Genomic DNA, 21,911 nt, shown 5'->3' with positions numbered 1-21,911 from the left:
AGAACTACCCGCAGTGGTGAAAGTGACTAACTATTATTTCTATATAATTTATCGTAGCAATTTTATACATTTAAAATTATTAGAAGCTTTTTTCCTATTCTTCTGAGTTTCGCGAGTTTCACGCTTCAATTGTCGGTAGTTCTAGTGTTAAAAGTATCTCGATGATTCCAATTTACAATAATAATTATAGTCGCGTGATAGTAACAGAGCGTGAAAGAAATTAATTTAATCCTTTGAGTGCTTAGTAAAATGATCAGAAATTTAAAAGTTCAATATCGCGCGAGAAACATATATATATATATATCTAACTAATTAAAAGTATATTTAAACATATACCACTTGATGCATAATATTTATACAATATACTGCAATATATAGACTGCGAATTTTTATGCATTTATGGAAAAATGCATATCACATTCAAAAATATTTAAAATATTCAAAGTCCATATTTACTATAATATTTCTATTCGTCACATCGTCTATTTCTTCACATAGTAAGTCCATAAAAATTTTAAGATACATAAAAATTTGCAGTAATATCTATAATAATCCTTTCTGAATCTTCAACAAGTAACTAATCACAAAAAACTAATCACTTTGATACAAACTAGACACTCAAAGGTTTAAAAACTAAACAGATATTTTGACGTTCTAAAAATCAGAGAAATAGACTTTGTCACAGTTATCTGGATGCCCCATACATTTCATCATTTTCGTCAAAAAAAGATAAGAGAAGAAAAAGAAAACAGAAAAGAAGACGGAAACACGCAAAGTGTAGCCGAATTTCGATAATTGTGATATATGAGCATATAACTGCGGTTACAAACGAGGAAATCAGTTCATTCGACGTCCCTGACGAAGCAATAACGTTTGTTGACAACCGTACAGTCGTCTGTGGAGGAAATATGTACCCAATTATAAAGGTCGTCGATATCGGCTATTCCTCTACAGATCATGAGACGAAAGTCGCAAGGTACTCTCACTTTTCGAGCAACCTACAGCAGAAGCAGTTGCCCTGATTAACAACGTTCCGTCGATCGGTATCGTTGCTCGTTCAAGAAACATCTCGTTAAAAAGGAAACACTGAAACATTAAGAATTATTCAAATGCAGGTACTATAAAAATATTAATTCAGGGGATGTTATGATTGAAATTTTTTAGATTCAACCATTAGGTGGATTATTATTGTGCAATTTTAAACATACACCTTGCAAATATTGAAACATTGAAAGGCAAAAGAAAAAGTCAAAATTATAGTGAAAAGATATTGAGAAATAGTATTTGTAGTAGAATAGTATATTATTTTATATTATTTGTGTATTGCGTTTAAATTTCCAATACTGTCATGGATTTATACATGAAAATACAACGATAATTTTATTGCGTTATGTCATTACATCATATTATAACATGGTTATTGATTAAAGAATAAATAGAAAATCCACCTAAGGGTCGATTTACATACAGAATGCAAGTAACATTTTACATACAAATGAATTTGAGATTCTGTTGTCAATTCTATGTTGGCTAACAATCCAGAAGACATTTGAAGATTCTTGAAGACGTGAAGGATTCTAAAATTAATGCTGGATCGTTGTAAAGTATATGTTGATAAAATTTAAATCATTTGTATTTTATATAAAAAAAGATATAAACGGACAAAGAAACAATTGACAGCAACATCTCGGCGAGCGAGATAACATTTCCCTTTAAATCAGAAAGTCAACGTTACTTACTTCTCCATTCTTTGGTCCATGGAAATGGAATTTTACTAGCAATGCCTGATCTCCATTCCACGTGGGAGTTTGTGCCCTTGGACGTGGCTCATGCGTAGCTGCCTCGTGGCCATTCCACCGCCGCAGTGGCTGCTCCAATCGGTGGTCGATACTTGAGTCCGATAAAATTTCGAGGAAGTTTTGTTGAAGATTGGCAGCAGCTCGTTGGCTTCGTTCGATAGAGCCTGTGCCGATAGAGACCATCGATTCAGCGGGACAACGGCAATGTTACACCACGTTATGAAATTACAATCAGGCGGCTCTTACCTTCAGGTATATTATAGCGTCGGTGCCATAGCCATCGCAACTCTGAAGAACGAGGTCGCCGTGGAAATATCTGGCGTATAATCGAGATACTGGAAGACCGTAGCCGTATCCAGCTAGTGGAACGGTGTGAGCATCGGTTTTCGTTGGCCTAGGCGCTGTGCTGTACATGTATTTGAACAAATGGTCCATTTGCGAGCGGGGAATACCACCGCCTCGGTCAGACATCTGCAAACATTTTTGGTAATGTGTAATTATTAGTCTAATTACCCTGAGTGTTTCTATATATTGCATAGAATGCGTATATTAGAGAGATTACAAAAAGTATTGGTACATATAGTTCTTTTTGAACGAAGTGCCTTTTTATCAAAAAGTTTTTCGTTTCGTTTTCACAATATCAAATTATTGCAGTTACGGAGAAGTATAATCAAAATGATATGAAATTTAATGTAACTTACAATTTATTGTAATATAATAATATGCAATATTAATTATGTACGATATTATTTAATCGCGTGTCAGTATTACGCTGCATTATATGCAGTTTTGCATTTTCAAATTTTCAGAAAATTGAACGATAATAATATTAATTTATATAAATTAATCAAATAATTAACCAAATTCTACCCTGATGTCTGTTTACAGTCAACAGTACATCTTACATAATGTAGATGATAAAAAAAAATTGATTCCCACTTTCTAATAATACTCTACGTAATTAACACGATCTATTAGCGAATGTATTTCATATCGAGTACTATGACGCACCGATATTCGATACGAATGTTGACGAAACGTCAGTTTCAATTTCCCACGCAGTACACGTTTATTTATAAATTCGATCGTTCGTTAATTTACACGTCGGCCTACCAACTAGACGCATCATTAACTGATTGTTTGCAAAATTAAGAAACCGATTTGTAAATCGTACCTTGACGCAAATGTCTTCTTTGCCACGCGACACGATCACTTCTATCGCCGGATACTCCGCGTTCGAGCTATGGTGCTCCATGATAGCTCGCATGCTGTTCTTAAAAAGCTCGAACAGCATATGGAACAAATGGCTCGGCACGTAAACTATTCTAATTTGGCTACATCGTTCAAGCTCTGCAAAGAAAGAAGAATTAGATACTTATTTCAAAAAAAGAAAAACGTGCAAAACTGTCGTTCAACAATATTTATTTCAAGCTTAAAACTAACCAAGCGTAATTGATTTGTTACGATTGATATTATGTTTAATAAATCAATACTAGTTTTCAAGAAACAACTTCAGCAGAAGAAAATGGATTTAAGATTGTGAGAAAAAGTTATGTCAGAAAACTGATCATTGTCAACTCCGTTTTACAATGGTCAAAATGTATCGAACACATGACAACGAGTCATAACTTGATTGATATTATTTTCAAGAAAGGTACAAAGCAAGTGAGATTCCATGAAGAATTCGGTCAATTTCATTTGTAACAATCTGACAAGAAGGTTCTATTTTTATCGTTACTTTTACACACGAGTAGAAAATAACAAATTGCCACAGTGAAAGCTTCTCATTGTCATCTAATCTACTATATACGTGTGTTATCTGTCATCGTGAAATTCAAAGGTTTCATCGTGGCAACTCTTTGCACCTACGCCTACTACAGAAAATTGATCATATCGTGCTACTTACTAGCAATACTCTAGAGTACAATCAACATATTTTTTCAAACTTGCCGTTATGTTGCTGAACTATCAGTTCCGGACTAGCCAGATAATATTGATCGCATAACAATCTCGCTTTCTCATAAGCGTCTTTCACGACGCTGATTATCTCACAGGACGGATCTATAGATCCCACGTGTCTGCTATGTCCGTTTAATTCGTTGCCGAAAAGGAGCGCTGCAACAGAAGACTCTTCTTTCGAACCGCACTTAACCAGGCAACACATTGAGACTATAGGAAAGAAACATGGAAACTTCCGAGTCTTTTCACTTTTATATTCTTTCTCTACTTTCTTTCTAAATTCCGTATGCTGTTAATTAATTCCACATTGTCAAAACTGGCCTCAAGATTTTTTAAACAATGCTTGTAGATATTAAAATATTGAACAATCAGGGAATCAATAATTCGGTTTCGTTATTACTTCGTTCTGGAGTATTTAATTTTCCTTGAATTTTCTGCCAGGGAGAATGTACACACGATACAAAATAAAAGTAGATATCTGTAGTCATTAGTAGCCAACGATACTGCTTGAAGGTCTGCAATTTCTGCGATTATATTTTACATAACATATACACCACAGTTACGCTCTACAATTTAAAATATTATACTTTAAATAAAGAAATCAACAAAAATGTAAATGCTTATCATGTTTCTTTCCTGTGATCTTCGGTGCTAGGATGAATACAACGATAAGCTTACTGTGTTGATTGATCAGCATGCGAATAGAGATTCGTGACATGAGAAATCTGTCCAAAAAGTACTGGATATTGTTCTCCGTCTGGGCATCGACGTCGTGAGATTCCTTCAACTCGAGAACACCCTGCGCCATCGTCTCCACGATGTCCTTGTGTCTGTTCCGGATTTTAACCAAAGTCTGACAGAATCTATCGAAAAGAAACAAGAAAGCAAATTTAAACATACTTTGTCTACATATGCATATGTATTATACATCTGTTCGGAAAAAAGAATTTTCGAATTTCTTTCGGTCGAAATTGCGCGAGGAATGCAACGTTTCAATCGTTTGCACTCGAGAGCATTTTAAAGAACTGAATCGGACGTGAATCCGTTCAAGAGATTGTTCTAGCGTTGAAGACTCACTTGTCTAAAGTGGTCTCGTTGACATCAACCTTCTCGAACTGCATGATATCCTCAAACGAAGTGGCGTACATATTATTAACTATACCCACACTAGGCATGTTCAACAAATTCTCCGGCAGCAGGTGGATCTCTTTCATAATGTTGGCCAATCGGACTGGTAGCTCCTTCCTCAAGAATATGAACGACTTCCTCTCACAGGCACTTAGACCTGAAACATTCGATTCGTTCTCTATAATCAGGGATTTGCCAATTTCCAATGATCTGTAATCGATGTTTTGTAATTAGAAATTTATGATTGATTAATCTCGACAGGCCATTAATTCAATGGGAATTTTTCTGTAAATTTCCATTTTTGTAATTTACGAGTTAATCTTGCCACAATTAATTTTCCTGTAACTCTTTTACTTTTCTAGTTATTTATGATATTTTCTATAATTAATTATATTTTATAATTATATGATAAATATAATTAATTAGATTTTAATTTTCTGTAATTAGTAATTTTCAATCTTTCAATTTTTTAATTTTAAAATAAATTACAACTTTCCAATCGCAATTTCCTATTTCTATAACTAATTTAGTATATATAGTTTAGTATATATATATAGTAATTTTCAATATTTCGTACAATTCCAGATTTACATTTCAATTTCTCACATAATTTTCTACTTCTGTAATTAGAAATGTTCACGTTTTGTAATTCGAGATTTGTGCTTCAATCCTCCCGCAATTCCCTATTTCTGAAGTCCTCGGCGTTTTTTATAATTAGAAATTTGTACTCGAACTTTTTTTCATTCATTAATTCTCGTTTCTTTTACTGGCCATGTTTTCATCTCGTGATCAACGTATCGTAGTAGAACGTATGACGAGGAGTTTAAACTGCTAATCGCAAAAAAATCCATGATAATGACGATCTTATCTAATTTAATATCCATGCAAAGACAAATGTCTCAATGTTGTTTTGACGAATTTGAAAAAGACGGAACGATGAACTCTGTAAATAGAGCCTCGATTGCGTAAGCTCGATTCCGTCGCGGGAAAAGCAGAACGATTTCTTGAAATGCTTGTCTTGTTTCGTGGTAACGATACGCGTTATCGCTCAACGTTTCAACATTATTTACGATTCAAAGAGAAGCCGCGTGTTCGCTTTACTTTTTTTAACTTCCCATTTCGACGCTAAATATTAGATTAGATTTTGCAAGTATGTAGAATTATCGGAACATGGACTGACGAAGTAAAAAAAATTAACAGAATAAAAAACAACGTAGAAAAAATTAAATTTCTGCCAAATATTTACGAAATACATTCTGGTCAATGTGTCAAATTTGTTGAAATAGTTCCAATCTAATTTTATATATTTTTCAGATTGTAATGATGTATTGATAATATTTATCGAAGACGAATACATCTGTACATATGTCATTAGAAAGAAATGTTCCGCATTCGAAAGTGCATAAAATAGGTCATAGATAAACCATCCTATATATATGTGTATTTATTAGCCCCACTCTGTAGAAAATACGATCATGCGAGCTCGAGACTGGCCAGATTGATATGGTTTTATCAGTCCTCGCAGGCGTTGGACTCGTATCAAAGTGATACAGACGCTTTTGACGTTTAATTTACTAAACCCCACTTCTGAAAATTTAACTTGTCGATCGATTGACAAAGTGCTCGCAATTTCAACTAAACTTTCTGTCAACGGATATAGATATGCCGGAATAACTTTTTTTTTTTTTAGATTCTATTGAGAGGGAATCGTCTATCGATTGTTCTTCGAGTGAAGGAATTTCATAAAAACAACAATTGTGTGTTGTATCGTTTACTGTCTGTAAACTGCAAATTTTTAATGCGTTTGTACAAAATTGAAAAATTCAATAACACACACAGAAATATATGAAATGTCCGAAATATATGAATCAAATTTGAATCTCTTTAATTGCGATCGCGAAAATACGAATTTACACGAAAATCCGTAGTGATAATTTAATGACTGTCACTAATGACAATATTAATTATTAACGACTTTTAATTAACAATAATTAACAATTAACATTTAATTAACAATAAGAGGAGCATTCGTGCTGTGAAAGTAAAGTGCAAGCAATAAGAAGAAATTTATCTTATCTTTTATCTGTACATTTTTACGAAAACACGATACAAACGTCGAAAAATATAACCGTTGTAAATCAACAAGATTTCTATGAGATATCGCAAGTTGTATATTTAATTTATTTTATTTATCCGGTAATTTCATGCAGCTGTGCATTTTGCGTTAGATGTAATAAAATTATTGGTTCGGAATTTAATTCTCAATTACTCGAGATTGCTTAATTACCATCGGCACAGAACGGATAATTCAGGAATGGCGTAGGAAGATATCGAGTTACGTCTCGTTAAATTTGTTTGACCAAACCTAGTGAATTGACTTTAATGAATTCCAGAAATATCCTTTCCAATTGAGAGTGGCTGTCATTTATTCTTGAAGGTACAAACAGCACAAATTTCGAAAGAAAAGAAAAAAAAAAAATGCACAAAATGCAAATGTAACGTGTAAACTATACTTGTGAAAATTATGACCTTTAGGTACGTCTCATCTTGTGTCTCTACGCTTTTAAAAGTCGTTGAAAATTTATGCGAGCAATGCATCAAATCGTTGTCTAGTTTTTTTCTCTATTTGACGATGGGTATAAAGTATAAACGTTTGCGAACAGAATAGAAGTAAGTGGATGTATAGGTGGGGACTTCGTAAAACTTGACCAGATCGCCATTTACGTCATCGGTGCGGCTAGATCGCATTTCCATCGAACAATAACTTGATGTCATTGCTTAATTGGATTAAATTTAGTACGTATTACGTTAGTCGATTTTACGCGATCTTGTGTACGTAGTGGAAAGTTCCTCAGTTAACAATTCCTACGCATGTTGACGACTACGTTAAATTTGATTCAATATCAATATTTCATTTTTTCTTTAGAGACAAAATTTTTATGCGTACGTTAAATTTTAACTAGATAGAAAAGTCGTAACAAATATTTTTTTTTTCACGCACCCTGAAGTGAATTTCACTTGTTTACTTGTTTTTAGTCTTTCAAATCGTTTTAGTATCTGATAATCGAAGGTAAAATATACTTATCACAGTCTCGTTAATCTATGTTTATTTTTCATGATTGAGGAAGAAACTTTTGTGTTAGAGTTTCTCTTCTGCCAGCTTTTAAATTCTTCTCATACGTAATAATCGAAAAGACCAAATAACGAAAGATATTTATTTATTTTACAAGTGTGTAATTATTCGAATAATTTCATTATCATTGTCTTAGAAGGAATAAAATAAAGCTCGTAAAATAATGAACTCTTCCCATGTTATTCTCACTACCAATAACTAAATAAAATAAACTCAACCAATGAAATAAATTTGGGAAATTATCATTCTACGTATGTAATAGAATAATTTCTCAATAATTAAACTCTCTAGTAAATTTAATGCTTGAAAATTTCATACGTCGGTATTATTAGTAAATAACAGATAAACTGTTAAAATCCCATCTTCAACTATCAGCGAGATTGGATGATAGGAGGAACAGTGTCCTATCGACATTTTCGAAATGCCAGGTTTCCCATCAGAGAAAATTGCATTTACTTCTAACTGGATAGATGGATGAACAGCTGATTCAGTGCCAGGATAATAAATTGCCATGAAGTCATTTATTTAAGACTTTTATTCGTAGCAAGCAGACTGTACAAGATAGAAGATTTTTTTCTTTTCTTTTTTTTAATGAGAAAACGACTCTACTTGATCAAATTTGATCGAAGAAATGGCCTTCGTTGAATTATCTGTTCGCGTGGAATCATAGATGAACCATAACATCATCGATATCACTATCATTATTATTTCTTCATTAATGTCACACACGTCTGATAATATTTCTGCTATCCAACCTCTCGTGAGCACTATTTTTAAATCAATTAATACCTATATCTATGTTTCATCGCTTTCGTGAAAGTTTGCTCATTTTTATCTTTATCCTTGTGCTCGGACGTTGAAAAAAACTTTGGAATTATTTTTCGGAATTTTCGTTCCGAATCACGGTCCTTTGTGTATAGAATATCGGTTCTAGGATCATTAAATTTTCGATCTTATATCGGTTCTAGGTCCGAACTTTAACTCAAAACTTCTAACTCACAAATAACAATAATATAAATTTTTCACAAATAACAATTTTGTTTTTTATTATTTACAATTTACATGTTTAAACGGATTAATGACATATCTCGCACGCGGCCAGACATCCTTAAGTAGAATGAGTCTACATGTGGCTGACATTCGTAAGTAGAATGATCCATATTTGGTCAGACGTCAGTAAAAGGAATTCCAAGAATTCTTGACGTTTTTCTACTATTATATCTTCTACTTATTGTTAGATTTTATGAAATCTTCAGTGTTTTATACAAAACATAATTGCACGTGAAAAAAGAACAAATATTCGAATATTCGTGCAAGCAGCTGTAATTTTAAAAATAATTTTTTATTCGAGGTGCATACACCGCTGGTTTGATTTGCCAAGAAATCGCCCGGGAGGTCAGAGAACGTGCATTGAATTGCAATGAAACATGCAATGCTTCTCAATGAATCGTCCTCTTTCCGTTTGAGAATGTGTAATACGTTTGTTATAATGCCAGCAGCAAAGTCTGTATTATCGGTTTTGTGAAAAATTTGTGAGCGAACGGAATTCGTTTTGTGAAGAAACGTAGAATGGAAATGTTAATATTGAAAACTGGAATGAAACGTATGCAACGTAGGATATGAGACACGAGATAGAAAATGTGAATGTAAATATAAGCTGTGGAAGTCAATTTAAGATGTATGGATTAATAATATTAAATGAATGTGAAATGTAAATATCAGTAATGATTAATAACAGATTAAGCACATATTAATATTAAGTAAATATTAATAATTAAAGTAATCTATTAGAGATACTGGATGAGATGTGAAATAGCAAATATGTGATGTGGAATTTAGTTTAGGAATTGTAGATTAATGATGTTTAACATGGGATATTCTACATTATAGGATACGAAATATGGAATGTGGAATGAAAGTATTAATAATGGAAATTAGAATGAAAATATCCATTGAAGATACTGTGGATGTGGAATGTGCGAGATATGCGATGTATAGTAAAAATATGAACTGCGGATGAATTAAATTAAAGAATATGAGTCGATGATATTATATATGCATGGGATATGAGATAAAACACACGAAAACAATGAAATTTCGAATATAAAAAATATGCATTGAAAAATATTACGTAATATAAAATAAAGCTCATCGCTCGAGAAGCAAATTTAATCATCTAATCGCAATAGTTGTTCGACAAGTTGTCGTGAATAAATTTCAACGAGCGATAAAAAGAAAAATAATAAAGCATGACTGTAAAATTTCGTAAAACTTCTAACCAACTCAGCACGTTTTTCATTAAAAATGCATATGACACGACTTTTCTTCGTGAATTAACTTCTGTCGATAGGGAAGAGCTTGACCCATATATCACGTATTATTGAGAATCATTAGCGAATTGAAGAGCAGACAACGAAGACGCGAAATCGCGAATGAAGCTTGACTCGGTCGGAATGAATCACGTAATTAGTAGCTTTGATCTGACGAGAGGTCCGACAGGTTCTTCAATCCTCAAAGGAACCTTCTATTTCAGGCAACTCTCCGAGAATTAAAAGCATCATATTCAGTTATCGTTTCTTTTAATAAAATTCGCGGATTGTTTTAGAGAATGCTCACGTTGTGCAAGAATTTCTTTATCCATTAGAGTTTTATAACGTCGTAACATTCTGTCCTCGACTTGCGCATTTATGGAAAATTTCAAGTCGCAGAAATGCATAAAATGCATGTACTTAGAATTAGAATTTCGCAGAATACCATCTGTCATGGAGAAATATGTAAAGAATTTGGTTTTTGTACAGTATGAACGTGCGTAAAGATATACGGCCTCTTTGTACACGTATTTTCTTTAGACGATAGTTAATATATACACATATATGTGTATCTTCTTTTATATTATTATTATTGACGAAGCAGAGCTACTCGTTTGTGATCAGACACTAAAGTATTCAGCTTTACGTATTTCTAATTACATTTGCAAATTAATGTCTTTACAATTACTGCCAGAGAAACTAATCTTCCTGTAGATATGGCAATATTTTTTAATAATACTTATTTAATTAATTACTTGCAGAAATTGACTATATTAACTTCATTGTCCAAAATATTCTTTTGATATTGATAATATGATATACCGTGCTTGAAAAATTGACTGCATTTCGAGTATTGTATTTAAAAATAATCTTATTATTTAAATTAATTCATCAAGATAAAATCCTAGTAGAAGTCGGAAAATGTTTGAGAAATTATCTAAATATGTAGAAACATTTTATTTGATAGCTGAATAATAAAATAATTTGAAGATAAATTACTTGATTGTTCGAATAAACTAACGTAAAATTGTTCTAAGATAATAGCGAGTCAAATGAGATGATATTTATATAATCATTTTCTGATATTCCTCTCAAACAATGCCCATAATGTTAGTTGCACAATTTACAGATAACGATTCAAGTTTTTATACGCACTCGGTACTGAACAATTAAAATAAAAAAAACAACACAGACACACACACACACACACACATTCATACTAACATTTGCAGAGACACGTATGTGTCAACATACATAGCACACGTGATCCATGCAAGGATAAGTGAATCGTAAATGGTGACGCATCCAATGCAATACGTTTCAAAGTCTCTGTCGACTCCACGCGACGAATCGATCCGACATTCTAATTTTATTTATACTCGTTTCGTTGCTTTCCAAGGAATCGGGCGAAACGAAACAACCCGATACACGAAGAACAGACGTTCGCGATAAACAGCAAGCCTCCAATGCAATATCGTCCTAACGATCCTCCGAACAAAATAAATTGAACTATCGTTCGGCCTACAAGAGAACGTAGAAAACTCATTTTCTCGATCCGTTGTCTATCCGCGAACCGATATTTCCATTTCTGCGAAGAATAAGCTTGCAAGTGTACAGTAATTTATAAAAGTATTTGAAACACTTTTAGACAGAGTGACTTTTGTTGGATACTACTGTGTTCGAGGAATATATATGTACATTGCTCTGTACATTACTTTATAAATATATTTATTAATTTTATAATTATATTTATTATATATTTATTAATATATAATAAATATAATTATAAAATTAATATAATATAATATTAATATAAGTTAATCGTTATTTGTTTAATAACTTATATTAATATTAATATAATATAATATTAATATTAATATAATATAATATTAATATTAATATAAGTTAATTGTTATTTGTTTGTTTTGTACGAACAACATTTATTTCGGGCATTGTTTGGCTAATTGTAAATGAACTCTTGCTGGTTGAATCTGTTTGAACCTATATCTCAACTTCGACTACATGAATGAAAGCTAAATATATATAGTAACTTCATCCAAAGGCAACCAGCTGTAACTTCCATTTCTTTAATTTACTAACAATTGACTTGACTTCTTTTCAATTAAATTTTAAATTCCTCCAAGACAATCGAGTCTGGCGAAATTTTAAATATGTCAGTGCTCGTCGATACGTAATATATTCATGAACGATTTTCAGAAGCGTTTCAAGTACTTCGATGAGTCACTGTAGTCTCGGTACAAGTCTCGTCTCATCGCAAATGATCGATAATGCAATTTTCACGAGATAAAGATGAACAGGAAGCGTTACGCAAGGTAAAACAGAACGAGCTTGTAAACACGCTTCGCGGGAGTGTAATTATCGTCTATTAACAAAGTTAACTTTGGTGTCAGCACACGGTGTACGTATACAAGTGCGCGTGCCTGATGTTTCGAAGGATGAAATTAAACGTCTCGTAAATTTTGCTGGGAAACCCGAGGCGACGAGGCGAAAAATGATTTTCCGATCGGGAAGGTCGAGGATCAAACGACGAGAACGAACGTACCTGGGACGGATCGATCGATCCGCTGGGAATTAGAAGGCACGAGAGACTTTTTGAAATCAGGGAAACGACTGGAATTATAAACTCGTTAACCGGTCTTGGCTATAGCTACTTTAAATCAATTCTCTCATCGACGACCGAGACCAGATACTCACCGCCTTTATTTTGATTGATGACTTTCAAGGCTCCCCGGGGTAACCGATTGCTTTTATGAATATGAAATACTTTGATATTTTATTAGCTATACTGTAAGAATATCTGTGATACAAACGATTGATGAAAATCAGTGTTAATGTTCAATGAGACTGTTTTTTAACATTTATTATATCTCTAGAATGATATCATCCATTCATGCTGTCGTTGAAATTTTTTATTTTGCAAAAGATCATTCCATGCTTATTCTACGTTTAAAATAACTATTCGCGATGTACATGGATTCTTAACTATAATTTTCGACGTTTAAATTTAAGCCGTTTTAATGTACAGAAGTTTTTAAAACTCGTTGCATATTTAAAACGGATATAATGAGTCGTTAGCTTTAGTGCTAATAAAATTGCAAAGTATTTTATATAACATACACACAGTGCACACATAAAAGTTTTCCGTAGTGCGCATTTTTACGAGTCACCTCTGTTGCAAGTTAATTTTATTGTCGTAATTAAAATATCCCAGAATAGCACGTAAATCACAAATGACAGTAATTCACGGCCATAACTGATAATTGAGTTCCATTGAAGTATTATATTTCTTTTTCAGCTTGTTTGTAATTTCAGAAAGATATCCGCTGGCTAAAATTTTCAATGATCATTCTCCAAAATGTTTTCAAATAAAAACTCTACTAACCCTGCATCCTAATCTAAATTATGTATTAACAATTATCGAGAAGAATTCCTAATTCTTATAGTTAAATTTTAATTCAAAATTATTGTGAATCTTTTCTAAGAAATTCTTCTTCTAGAAACAATGAATATAAAAAGGAATGTAAATTAACCTCGACAAAAAAAATTTTGAAATCTTCATTTCTAACTTTGATATTCCTGCTCGAAGCCAGATCAATAAAATTCTTTAGTCGTCGTGACTCCACGACAGTAAATACTTATCCAGGTGTAGCTTGTTTTACGATCGACTCGAGGGACAGAGATATTTTCGTAAAAATAACTTTACTTCCGGTGGACGTTATAAGCCAGTATCGTATAACAGCGACTGATTAATAAAAGGAGAGGGCACGAAATAGTACACGAGAGTGTAAAGAATATTTTTTCGATGGTGACAAATGAATTGCGGGTTTTTATGCTTAAAAACTGTAGTGCATCCTATAACATTTGCTATAAAATTCAATTTTCTATCGAGATTCTGAAAATTGAGTCTCACAGAAACTATTATTATTATTATATTCATATTTCATTAGTTATATGTTGTATTGTATCCTCAAATGAATGTTAGTCCCGTAACTAATAAAAAGTAAATATAGTAGAAAGTTCTCCGTGAAAAAAAAAATTATTTTATCCACCTTTGACACGTAGACGAGCTTGACTGTCAATAGTTGCCAAAATCTCATCGCACAAAATTATCGAGAATATTCTGATAATTCCCAGTTGCTCTTATTGTAACTTATTGTAAGAAAAATAAAAACCCAGAGACTGTATTTACGAATTGTGTTACGTGTTACGAAATCGTTTTCGAAACGAAAATGATTTCGATATTGATAGCTGATAGTTCGAACAGACAATGCCGGCATATTTTCTGACTAGTTTTTACTATCGCCATGCTTTTTAACTCCTGTAAAATATTTTTTATTACCGACAAGTCCAGATAAACCATTTATCTGGACTTGTACCATTAACTTTCAAATTCCTTATCTTTAACAAATTCTTGCAAGCAATAAATTGAAATTGTTTTTCTTCTTAATTAAAATTTTTCTCCTTTTCTCTAACTAATAATTCTCCCTTTTTTTTTTTAGGTATTAAGTGGAGGCTTTTTTTCTCCTTAAGAAATCTTTCGAAAGGAAATGTAAACTGGATGAGTGTTCATAACGCGGAAGAAATGGAACATCTGTTTTTTTGGAGACTCGAGGTCGTTCAGTCGTCAGATTTCAAGGAATGGATGAACGATACTTTTATCAGCGAGAACGAGGCTTCTCGATCGAGTAAAAACTCGACCAGACATCTGAGTTACTCCCGTGTTTTCGAGCAGTGTTTCGTCGATGCATGTGAAAATTGTACGCGTAACACGACCAGACCGAGATAACATTCTATGTAAATCAATCTCTCGGTTCTTTTAGTAATTTTCCATTTCCTTCAGTATAATCCTTCTCTTCTCAACTCAACACGCTATTTACGTAAAATTTGTTACACAAATTTTTAAATCGAATTGTCAATTTTTAATTAGAAATTCTTACAGAATTTAATAGGTACAAATGGATTAACATTTACCAGAGACAAATTAACTTCTGTCAGACCGATTTTAATTCATGCCAAAATTTATTTAAATTTCCCTGATGTCTGATTAGCTTGGAAGAGCACTTAAGTTACTAAACTTACTACTCTTATCTGTTGATAACTGAAATGTACGTTGTTCGTTCAAGAAACATGGTACGCATATGTAGGTCATTATTTCCTTCCCACAATCTCTCTGGCGCTTTGGAGCCTTACAAAAATAACTCAAAACAGAAAGAAAAAACGCGTTTTTCAATTACCATATATTTAAAACACGTCTATCCTTCTCGATATTTTTTTCAATATTTTTCATTTCTACGATAATTCGAAATTTAATTCACTATTCTTTTTTTCCCTGCAACTTGTTGACATCTCAGTTGTTTCGCATTTTTCGCAGACAAGATAGATAAATAAATCACCGAGAATTTATGCTCACCGTCGGTTAATTACAGAAGGAGAAAAACACCACTGTTGGTAAGCAGAGATGAATTAGTCATTGGTGTGTTTTTCTGTATATACCTCGTGATACGAGGCATCCACTGTCCCATAACCAGTTCTAGAATGGTCGACGGGCAACTATAACCGGTCAGAGGAAGCAGCTGTTTAGTTTTAAAGCTTCAATCTCAATGTATACACGCATATGTACACGTTGCAGGGCAATGCATGTCTCGTGACTTGCAGCAACTATATATACGTGTACATATGCGTAAAACGCCTCCACTAAGTAAATTAATAACGTTGAATTAATGCCAGTTTATTTTCACAGTTAACTGCCAACGAGAAAGGTAGGTTGCCGTAAATTTATAATTTAGGGCAATCGACGTTTCAATTCGAGTGAAAGTGTTATAGACTGAAAATATTATGAAATCGAAATAAATTGCAGTTGCTCGTAGATGGAGGCCAAATGATAAGGGAAATGCTTGCCACGTGGTTTGGTATTTAATCATTGCCGTTTCGCGGAACAAAGAGATCGATGGGAAGGCAAATATTGGAACATACGGATTCGTGCCTCGCTGAACTCCAAAAAAAAAAAAAAAAATGGACTGTACACGTTTGTATAAATGTTGAGGAGGCACGAGTCAGATTACGAAGAGGGAAATTTTCAGATTTCGAAAGTTTCGTTGCCGCTGAATTTAATTGGAACTCAAAAGTCCATTTATACTAAATTAAATTTAATTTAAATTTAAAATGGTACAAATTTTATAAAAGTCCACTTATACTGAATTAAATTTAATTTAAATTTAAAATGGTATAAATTTTATGAAAGTCCACTTATACTGAATTAAATTTAATTTAAATTTAAAATTGTATAAATTTTATAAAAGTCCACTTATACCAAATTAAATTTAATTTAAATTTAACATAGTATAAATAATTTATAAAAGACTAATTTTAAGAAATTAACACTGAAAATGAAAATTAGGTGTAAAGCCGGCCAATTATTTTTCACAAGCTCAATATCGTCCGACAAATTTTTCGAATGTGAGCACTTGGAATCATTGTTCCATTATTTCCAAGTGACGTACATCAGAATCACGCGGATACGATTTCGAAGTTCAAATTCCAAAGACTTGTGCGTTGGCGAGTGAAAATGGCAGCATCCCAGCCTCTCATTCGTACTGATAATCTACTCGTTTATTTTCGTGGAAGTCGTCAGCAGCCAATGACATTGACCGAGTTCGAGGCAAGGTTCGCTTTTTCAAAGACGATTGGCCGTCCTTAATTTCCTCTAGAGTGCAGCTTGTTCAAGATCTACAGTGTAAACAGCAAAGTATCTGGACTACTGGAGTAACTTGCTCTTGTAACTAAATTAAATTACAGCACTTGAATTAATTTTCAAAAACCCATTCACAATAAATCATAAAAATCCGAGCAAGCTCTTTATCTTAAGATTCCTCGACTTCTGAATTATAATTCTCGTGTTCAGAAGATTCTTCTCCACTGACAGAAGGACTTTGGACGTACTGATATTTATGTAGTATTATAGAAATGTTCAATTTTATTTAGTTTGTTTAAAAGGAAGAATCTTCTTGATGTAAACGATAAGAAAATGATAGCAATAATGTTAGCAATAAACGCTAATATTAGAAGGGATGAGAAGGAAGAAACTAATCTCTTAAGAAGAGGCTAGAAACTATGAGATGAATGCCTCTTCAGTCTAATTTGTCTGTGCACTGCGGACCTAAATCTATTAGTTGAGGAGGATCAGAAGTCGACCTGATTGCAAATGCTATTTCCTACACTACATGCATATTCCATCGGTGACGTTGACGTGATCAAATCTTGATCAGGATAAGGTCTTAATATAAAATGGATTAGAGAGCCAAAGTAGATATTTCTGACGAAAAATGCTTAGCTCGAATATTCTACATCTAATTTTGATCTACATAGTTTTTCAATTAATAACTTCTAATCTATTGATTCCAAGAAGCTAGTGCATACATTCGTCATTAATTTCTATCAATCTCAAATATTATTAATAAAAGTTCATCGAGATATCCGAATATTACTGTGAACAAGCTGTGAATCTTTACATAAATTTACTTCTCCTAAACATGGCTAAGAAGATAGAAATTTTTGGTTTATTGGTTCAAAATTACAAGTATATTTTATATATATATATTTGCATAAAAAACGTCGGTCTGTTTAGACGCAAGTACAGCGTTACATCGTCATCAGCCGATTTGATCGTCCCATTGATAATCCGAGGAATTACCCGGCGCTGGAGATCCATCAAAAGACTTATAGATTGTTTAGTACGTTCTGTAAAGCGACTTAGGCAGTTTCAACACAAAAGAGAAGACTCCCTGGCATAGAGTGGCTCCATTCAGAGCGCTATTTCGCGATATAGCAAAGTTAAAGCGAATCTTTAAAGCGTGAACCAGATTCACCAAGGTCTGGCCTGAGCGCAAAGTTTAAAAGGCAAATAGCGCGGCGATATTTGTTTCTGGCTGAAAACTCCTGTTATCAGAAAGACTCCATTTGAGTTTTTACTCGTTATTTGCCGAGTGCGTCTTCATCGGGAAGCGAGCAGACGCGTGATTCGACATTTACAAGCAAAGAAACGTGTACATACAACGAATATACAGTTGCATGTATATATATATATATAGTGTGTACGGTGCGGATCAGAGGTAAACCAGGATGTTATTCCGACTCGTGATTCGTGTCATTAACATATATGTTAGTCGTATAATTAACTTCACAAACAGAATGCTTGATAATAGCGTAAATTGTTTGTACGTCGCGTGAAACTGCTAGGATCCTGACCTTGCTATGAAAATCAAGGTAATTTTAAATAGACACAGGTATGTTTCAGTGTGAGGATGACCATAACCGTCAGAGAAAAATTCGACGAATCTTTTGAATACAATACGTCACTGTCGTAATAAAATTTTACGGCGCGCGTTATTGAACTGAAGTTATAGAAAATACACAGGATTTTGCATAGGGTGCAAAAATGTATAACATATACAAAACAGAGTATATTTATCATAATTAGATTGAGGATTTTTCATGAGGTAATTTCATATTTTTACACGATTGAGGAAACGAAATACAGCAGAAATTTATTTCCGCTAAATATATATTGCAACAAATATTCTATCTTTGATATTTTATATATTATGTCCATTGTCTACATTTCTGTATTCTTAAATTTTCCATAAAAATCTTCTGTCAAAATACATTTCAAATTTTATAATAAATAATAAGTTGGATAATTTTCTAATAAACGTGTTGTTATCGAAAAAGTCGAGAATTTGTTCTTTTGTTGTTGTGTGACAAGTATTATTCGAAGAATATAACGTGGCCAACTCGTTAAAAGGAAAGAACTAAAGTCTGATAATGAAATACCAGACATTTGTGATATGCTGTGACAGTTCGAAAACAAACCTAGCCGACAGACAGAAATGTAAATGTATCAGCATGAATGAGAAAAAAACAGACCGATCGCTATGTCCGCACAGGTTGGAAAAAGCTTCTACTCCAGAAATAAAAATTGGGGACAAATTTTTTTTACTACGTCGTTTTAAATCTTTTGCTAGATATTAATTTTATATGTATATATATATATAAATGTTACGAAATCGAAATTTTTAATTTAATTCCAATATCGTTGGAAGTGCTATTTCTTTTTATTTTACACTCATACAAAATCTGTAATTGTAGAATAATTACAAAATTCAAATATTTAAACTTTGAATTTCATAATGGTACTTTACCAACAATCGTATGCTCACGCGTTAATAATATTAAATTATAGTATTTTTATCAAAGTATAAACGAAATTGAGATTAATAAAACGTATAATCTTTCTATTACCGATAAATGATGTAAGATTAAATTCGCGTGAATTCTCTGATTAATCTCAATTGAGATTAACGATCTCGGTGAGCCAACGATTATGACATTGAGTTCACTGTACCGAAAGGTCGATAATCAAGGTGTTGAATAATTCGGGAGTCGAAGATACTAAGCGCGCTCCGATTAAGAAAATTGTTGCGAACTTGCAACAGTGCAGTGACATTTCGGAGATCGATGGAAGAAAAACCAAAAACAGCAATCTCGCATCTGAATGTCTAGGTTCTATTGAAACTTCAAACGTGCGATTCTCCTTCTGAATTTTTCACGAAAGGAAGTCGTGGTTTATTTCATTTTTACGAATTCGCGGTAACTCGTAAATGCCATGGTCGTGCCTTTAGAAATAGCCTTTTTATCGATTCTGTTTAACAATGTGCGATCTCTCCATTCTTCTTCCTTTTTCAAATTTTCCTCTACAATATTAATACAGTCGACATTTCTCGCTCAATTCCATATGAAATAATACACCATTCATACGAAATGATATCATAACCGCTTGACGCTGCAATTAACTTAGCGCGTGATCACCGAGATGGTTCATTGAGCGGAAAAGAAAGAATCAGTTGCACGAATACTTTGTTTACTCACATGACTGCATTACATCACTTTCAATTTACTATAGGCGCGTTAAATATTCATAATTCAAATGACGCAGCTGAACAGTAGGTCGCGACTGATAGTTAGACGATCATATCGGCAATAGAATGTTTTACAATCAATTTTGCATCGCGTCAACCGCGAAAACTCCCCCCCAAAAAAAAGGTGCAGCAACGCCATCGCTGGTATTGTAAATCGCGGGTACGATGCCCCGGGGTTTGTTGCGCGATTTTACCGAAGCGACCCTGAAAACGATGTCCCCGTACTCCTCTTGAGGTCGTTGTTCGATCGATTCTCGTTCCTACTGACCAAACAACGACACGGGGGGAAACACACACGCAAAATAGAGAGAGAGATAGAGAAAAAAAAAAACGGCAAAAAAGAAAGGAGTAGGTATAAAAAGAAATAGCCTGCTAAGTATCTCAATGCTCGAGAGTCTCGTGGTTGAGACACCGAGGTGTGTAACGTTTGCCAATAAAGCGAGAGCTCGCCACACTCACCGAAATCGATGAACTGTTTTATCGAAAGCGGCGAGGGGTTGAACTGCGAGTAAAAGTCCAGCATCTTGCTGATGTTCCCGAGACACTTTTGCGTGAGCTTCATCTCGTCGTACGTCGTAACACATGAACTTGAATGGGGCCGTCGGCTCGGTTTCCCTTCGACCTGTCTCCCGCGAGAGTCGGAGCTCCGTTTCGGCGATGTTTTCTCGTTTAAAAAGCACGGCGAATACTGTCAGGCTGAATCTACTGCAGGCAGGTTGAACAGCAAGAGGCTTCCTCGCGTAGTACGCCGGCACGAAGATAGGAGACACCGCCGATCGCGATGGTTCGTGACAAGACTAGACGCTGATTACTGGCGTTTCAAGAAAGGCAGCCACTATATGCTTTTTCGATGTACGCGCGGTTGCGTATTGCCCGCGAGACGAACGAAAGTGGGATTGTCCGAGGCGCCACATTCGAAACATTAGGCTGCTTCGTTGTTTTCTTCGTGACGATTTTAGTCGTAATTGTTCGAAAAGGATTGCGAGCTCGCGGGATTTTTAGAACGACGAAGGAGCTTGATGATTACATGCCAAAGTAAATTGCAGCATCGAGTTACCATTTTACTATGTATATTTTCGAGAGAATTTCCGTAGACTTTATATTTCTGAAAATGTGAATTTTATAAAGATAGATCGTTGACGAGATCGAAATAAGATAAATTTCATAAGTATTTTATGGATTTTATACAACTTATATGGCAATTAGAAAAGGTACTACTCAGGTAGTACTTTATGATGCGGAGGTAATTGGTTGTAAAACTATTTTCGACTAATATAAGACGACAAGCCGCTTATATTCTAAATTATGTCGAGTTTTAATAAAAGTTAATAGTACCATAAACCTTTGCTTAAGCCTACAGGTAAGTTTGGTGAGAACAAAGAAATAAACGTACTAATGACTCTCCTCAACTACCTTTTGCTTTCTACGTTATTGTAACTTTACAAAAACGTATTTAATACTATACATAATCATTAAATATGAATTAGCATACAGAATTCTTTCTTTCATTTTACTTTTCTAAAGAAATTCGATAGTACATAGAATTCATGAAAGAAGAAACATTAGGCAGAATAATAAAACTCCCCGG

General features: G+C 33.6%; 1 protein-coding gene across 2 annotated transcripts; it reads right to left on the bottom strand.

The window, feature by feature from the left end:
* Positions 1 to 400: 400 nt before the first annotated feature.
* On the bottom strand, positions 401 to 21,277 carry LOC122530627 (pyruvate dehydrogenase (acetyl-transferring) kinase, mitochondrial). 2 transcript variants are annotated; one of them, XM_043657744.1, is made up of 8 exons: positions 20,274 to 20,298; positions 4,836 to 5,043; positions 4,437 to 4,621; positions 3,750 to 3,914; positions 2,974 to 3,149; positions 2,046 to 2,270; positions 1,740 to 1,963; positions 401 to 1,086 (listed from the first exon to the last, which is right to left on the bottom strand). In XM_043657744.1, the coding sequence occupies exons 1-7, from the start codon at positions 20,281 to 20,283 to the stop codon at positions 1,775 to 1,777; spliced, it is 1,158 nt and encodes a 385-aa protein (XP_043513679.1). In that variant the 5' UTR covers positions 20,284 to 20,298; the 3' UTR covers positions 401 to 1,086; positions 1,740 to 1,774. The 2 variants fall into 2 exon arrangements, with proteins under 2 accessions (XP_043513679.1, XP_043513678.1); XM_043657743.1 differs by lacking the exon at positions 20,274 to 20,298 and adding an exon at positions 20,783 to 21,277 and having other exon boundaries at positions 402 to 1,086.
* Positions 21,278 to 21,911: the final 634 nt, after the last annotated feature.

The sequence above is a fragment of the Frieseomelitta varia genome, unplaced genomic scaffold (assembly GCF_011392965.1).
Source record: "Frieseomelitta varia isolate USP_RPSP 00005682 unplaced genomic scaffold, Fvar_1.2 scaffold_349, whole genome shotgun sequence".
NCBI classification, from domain to species: domain Eukaryota; kingdom Metazoa; phylum Arthropoda; class Insecta; order Hymenoptera; family Apidae; genus Frieseomelitta; species Frieseomelitta varia.
The sequence above is the reverse complement of the archived record's forward strand: the minus strand, read 5'-3'. Positions and strand labels throughout refer to the sequence as shown.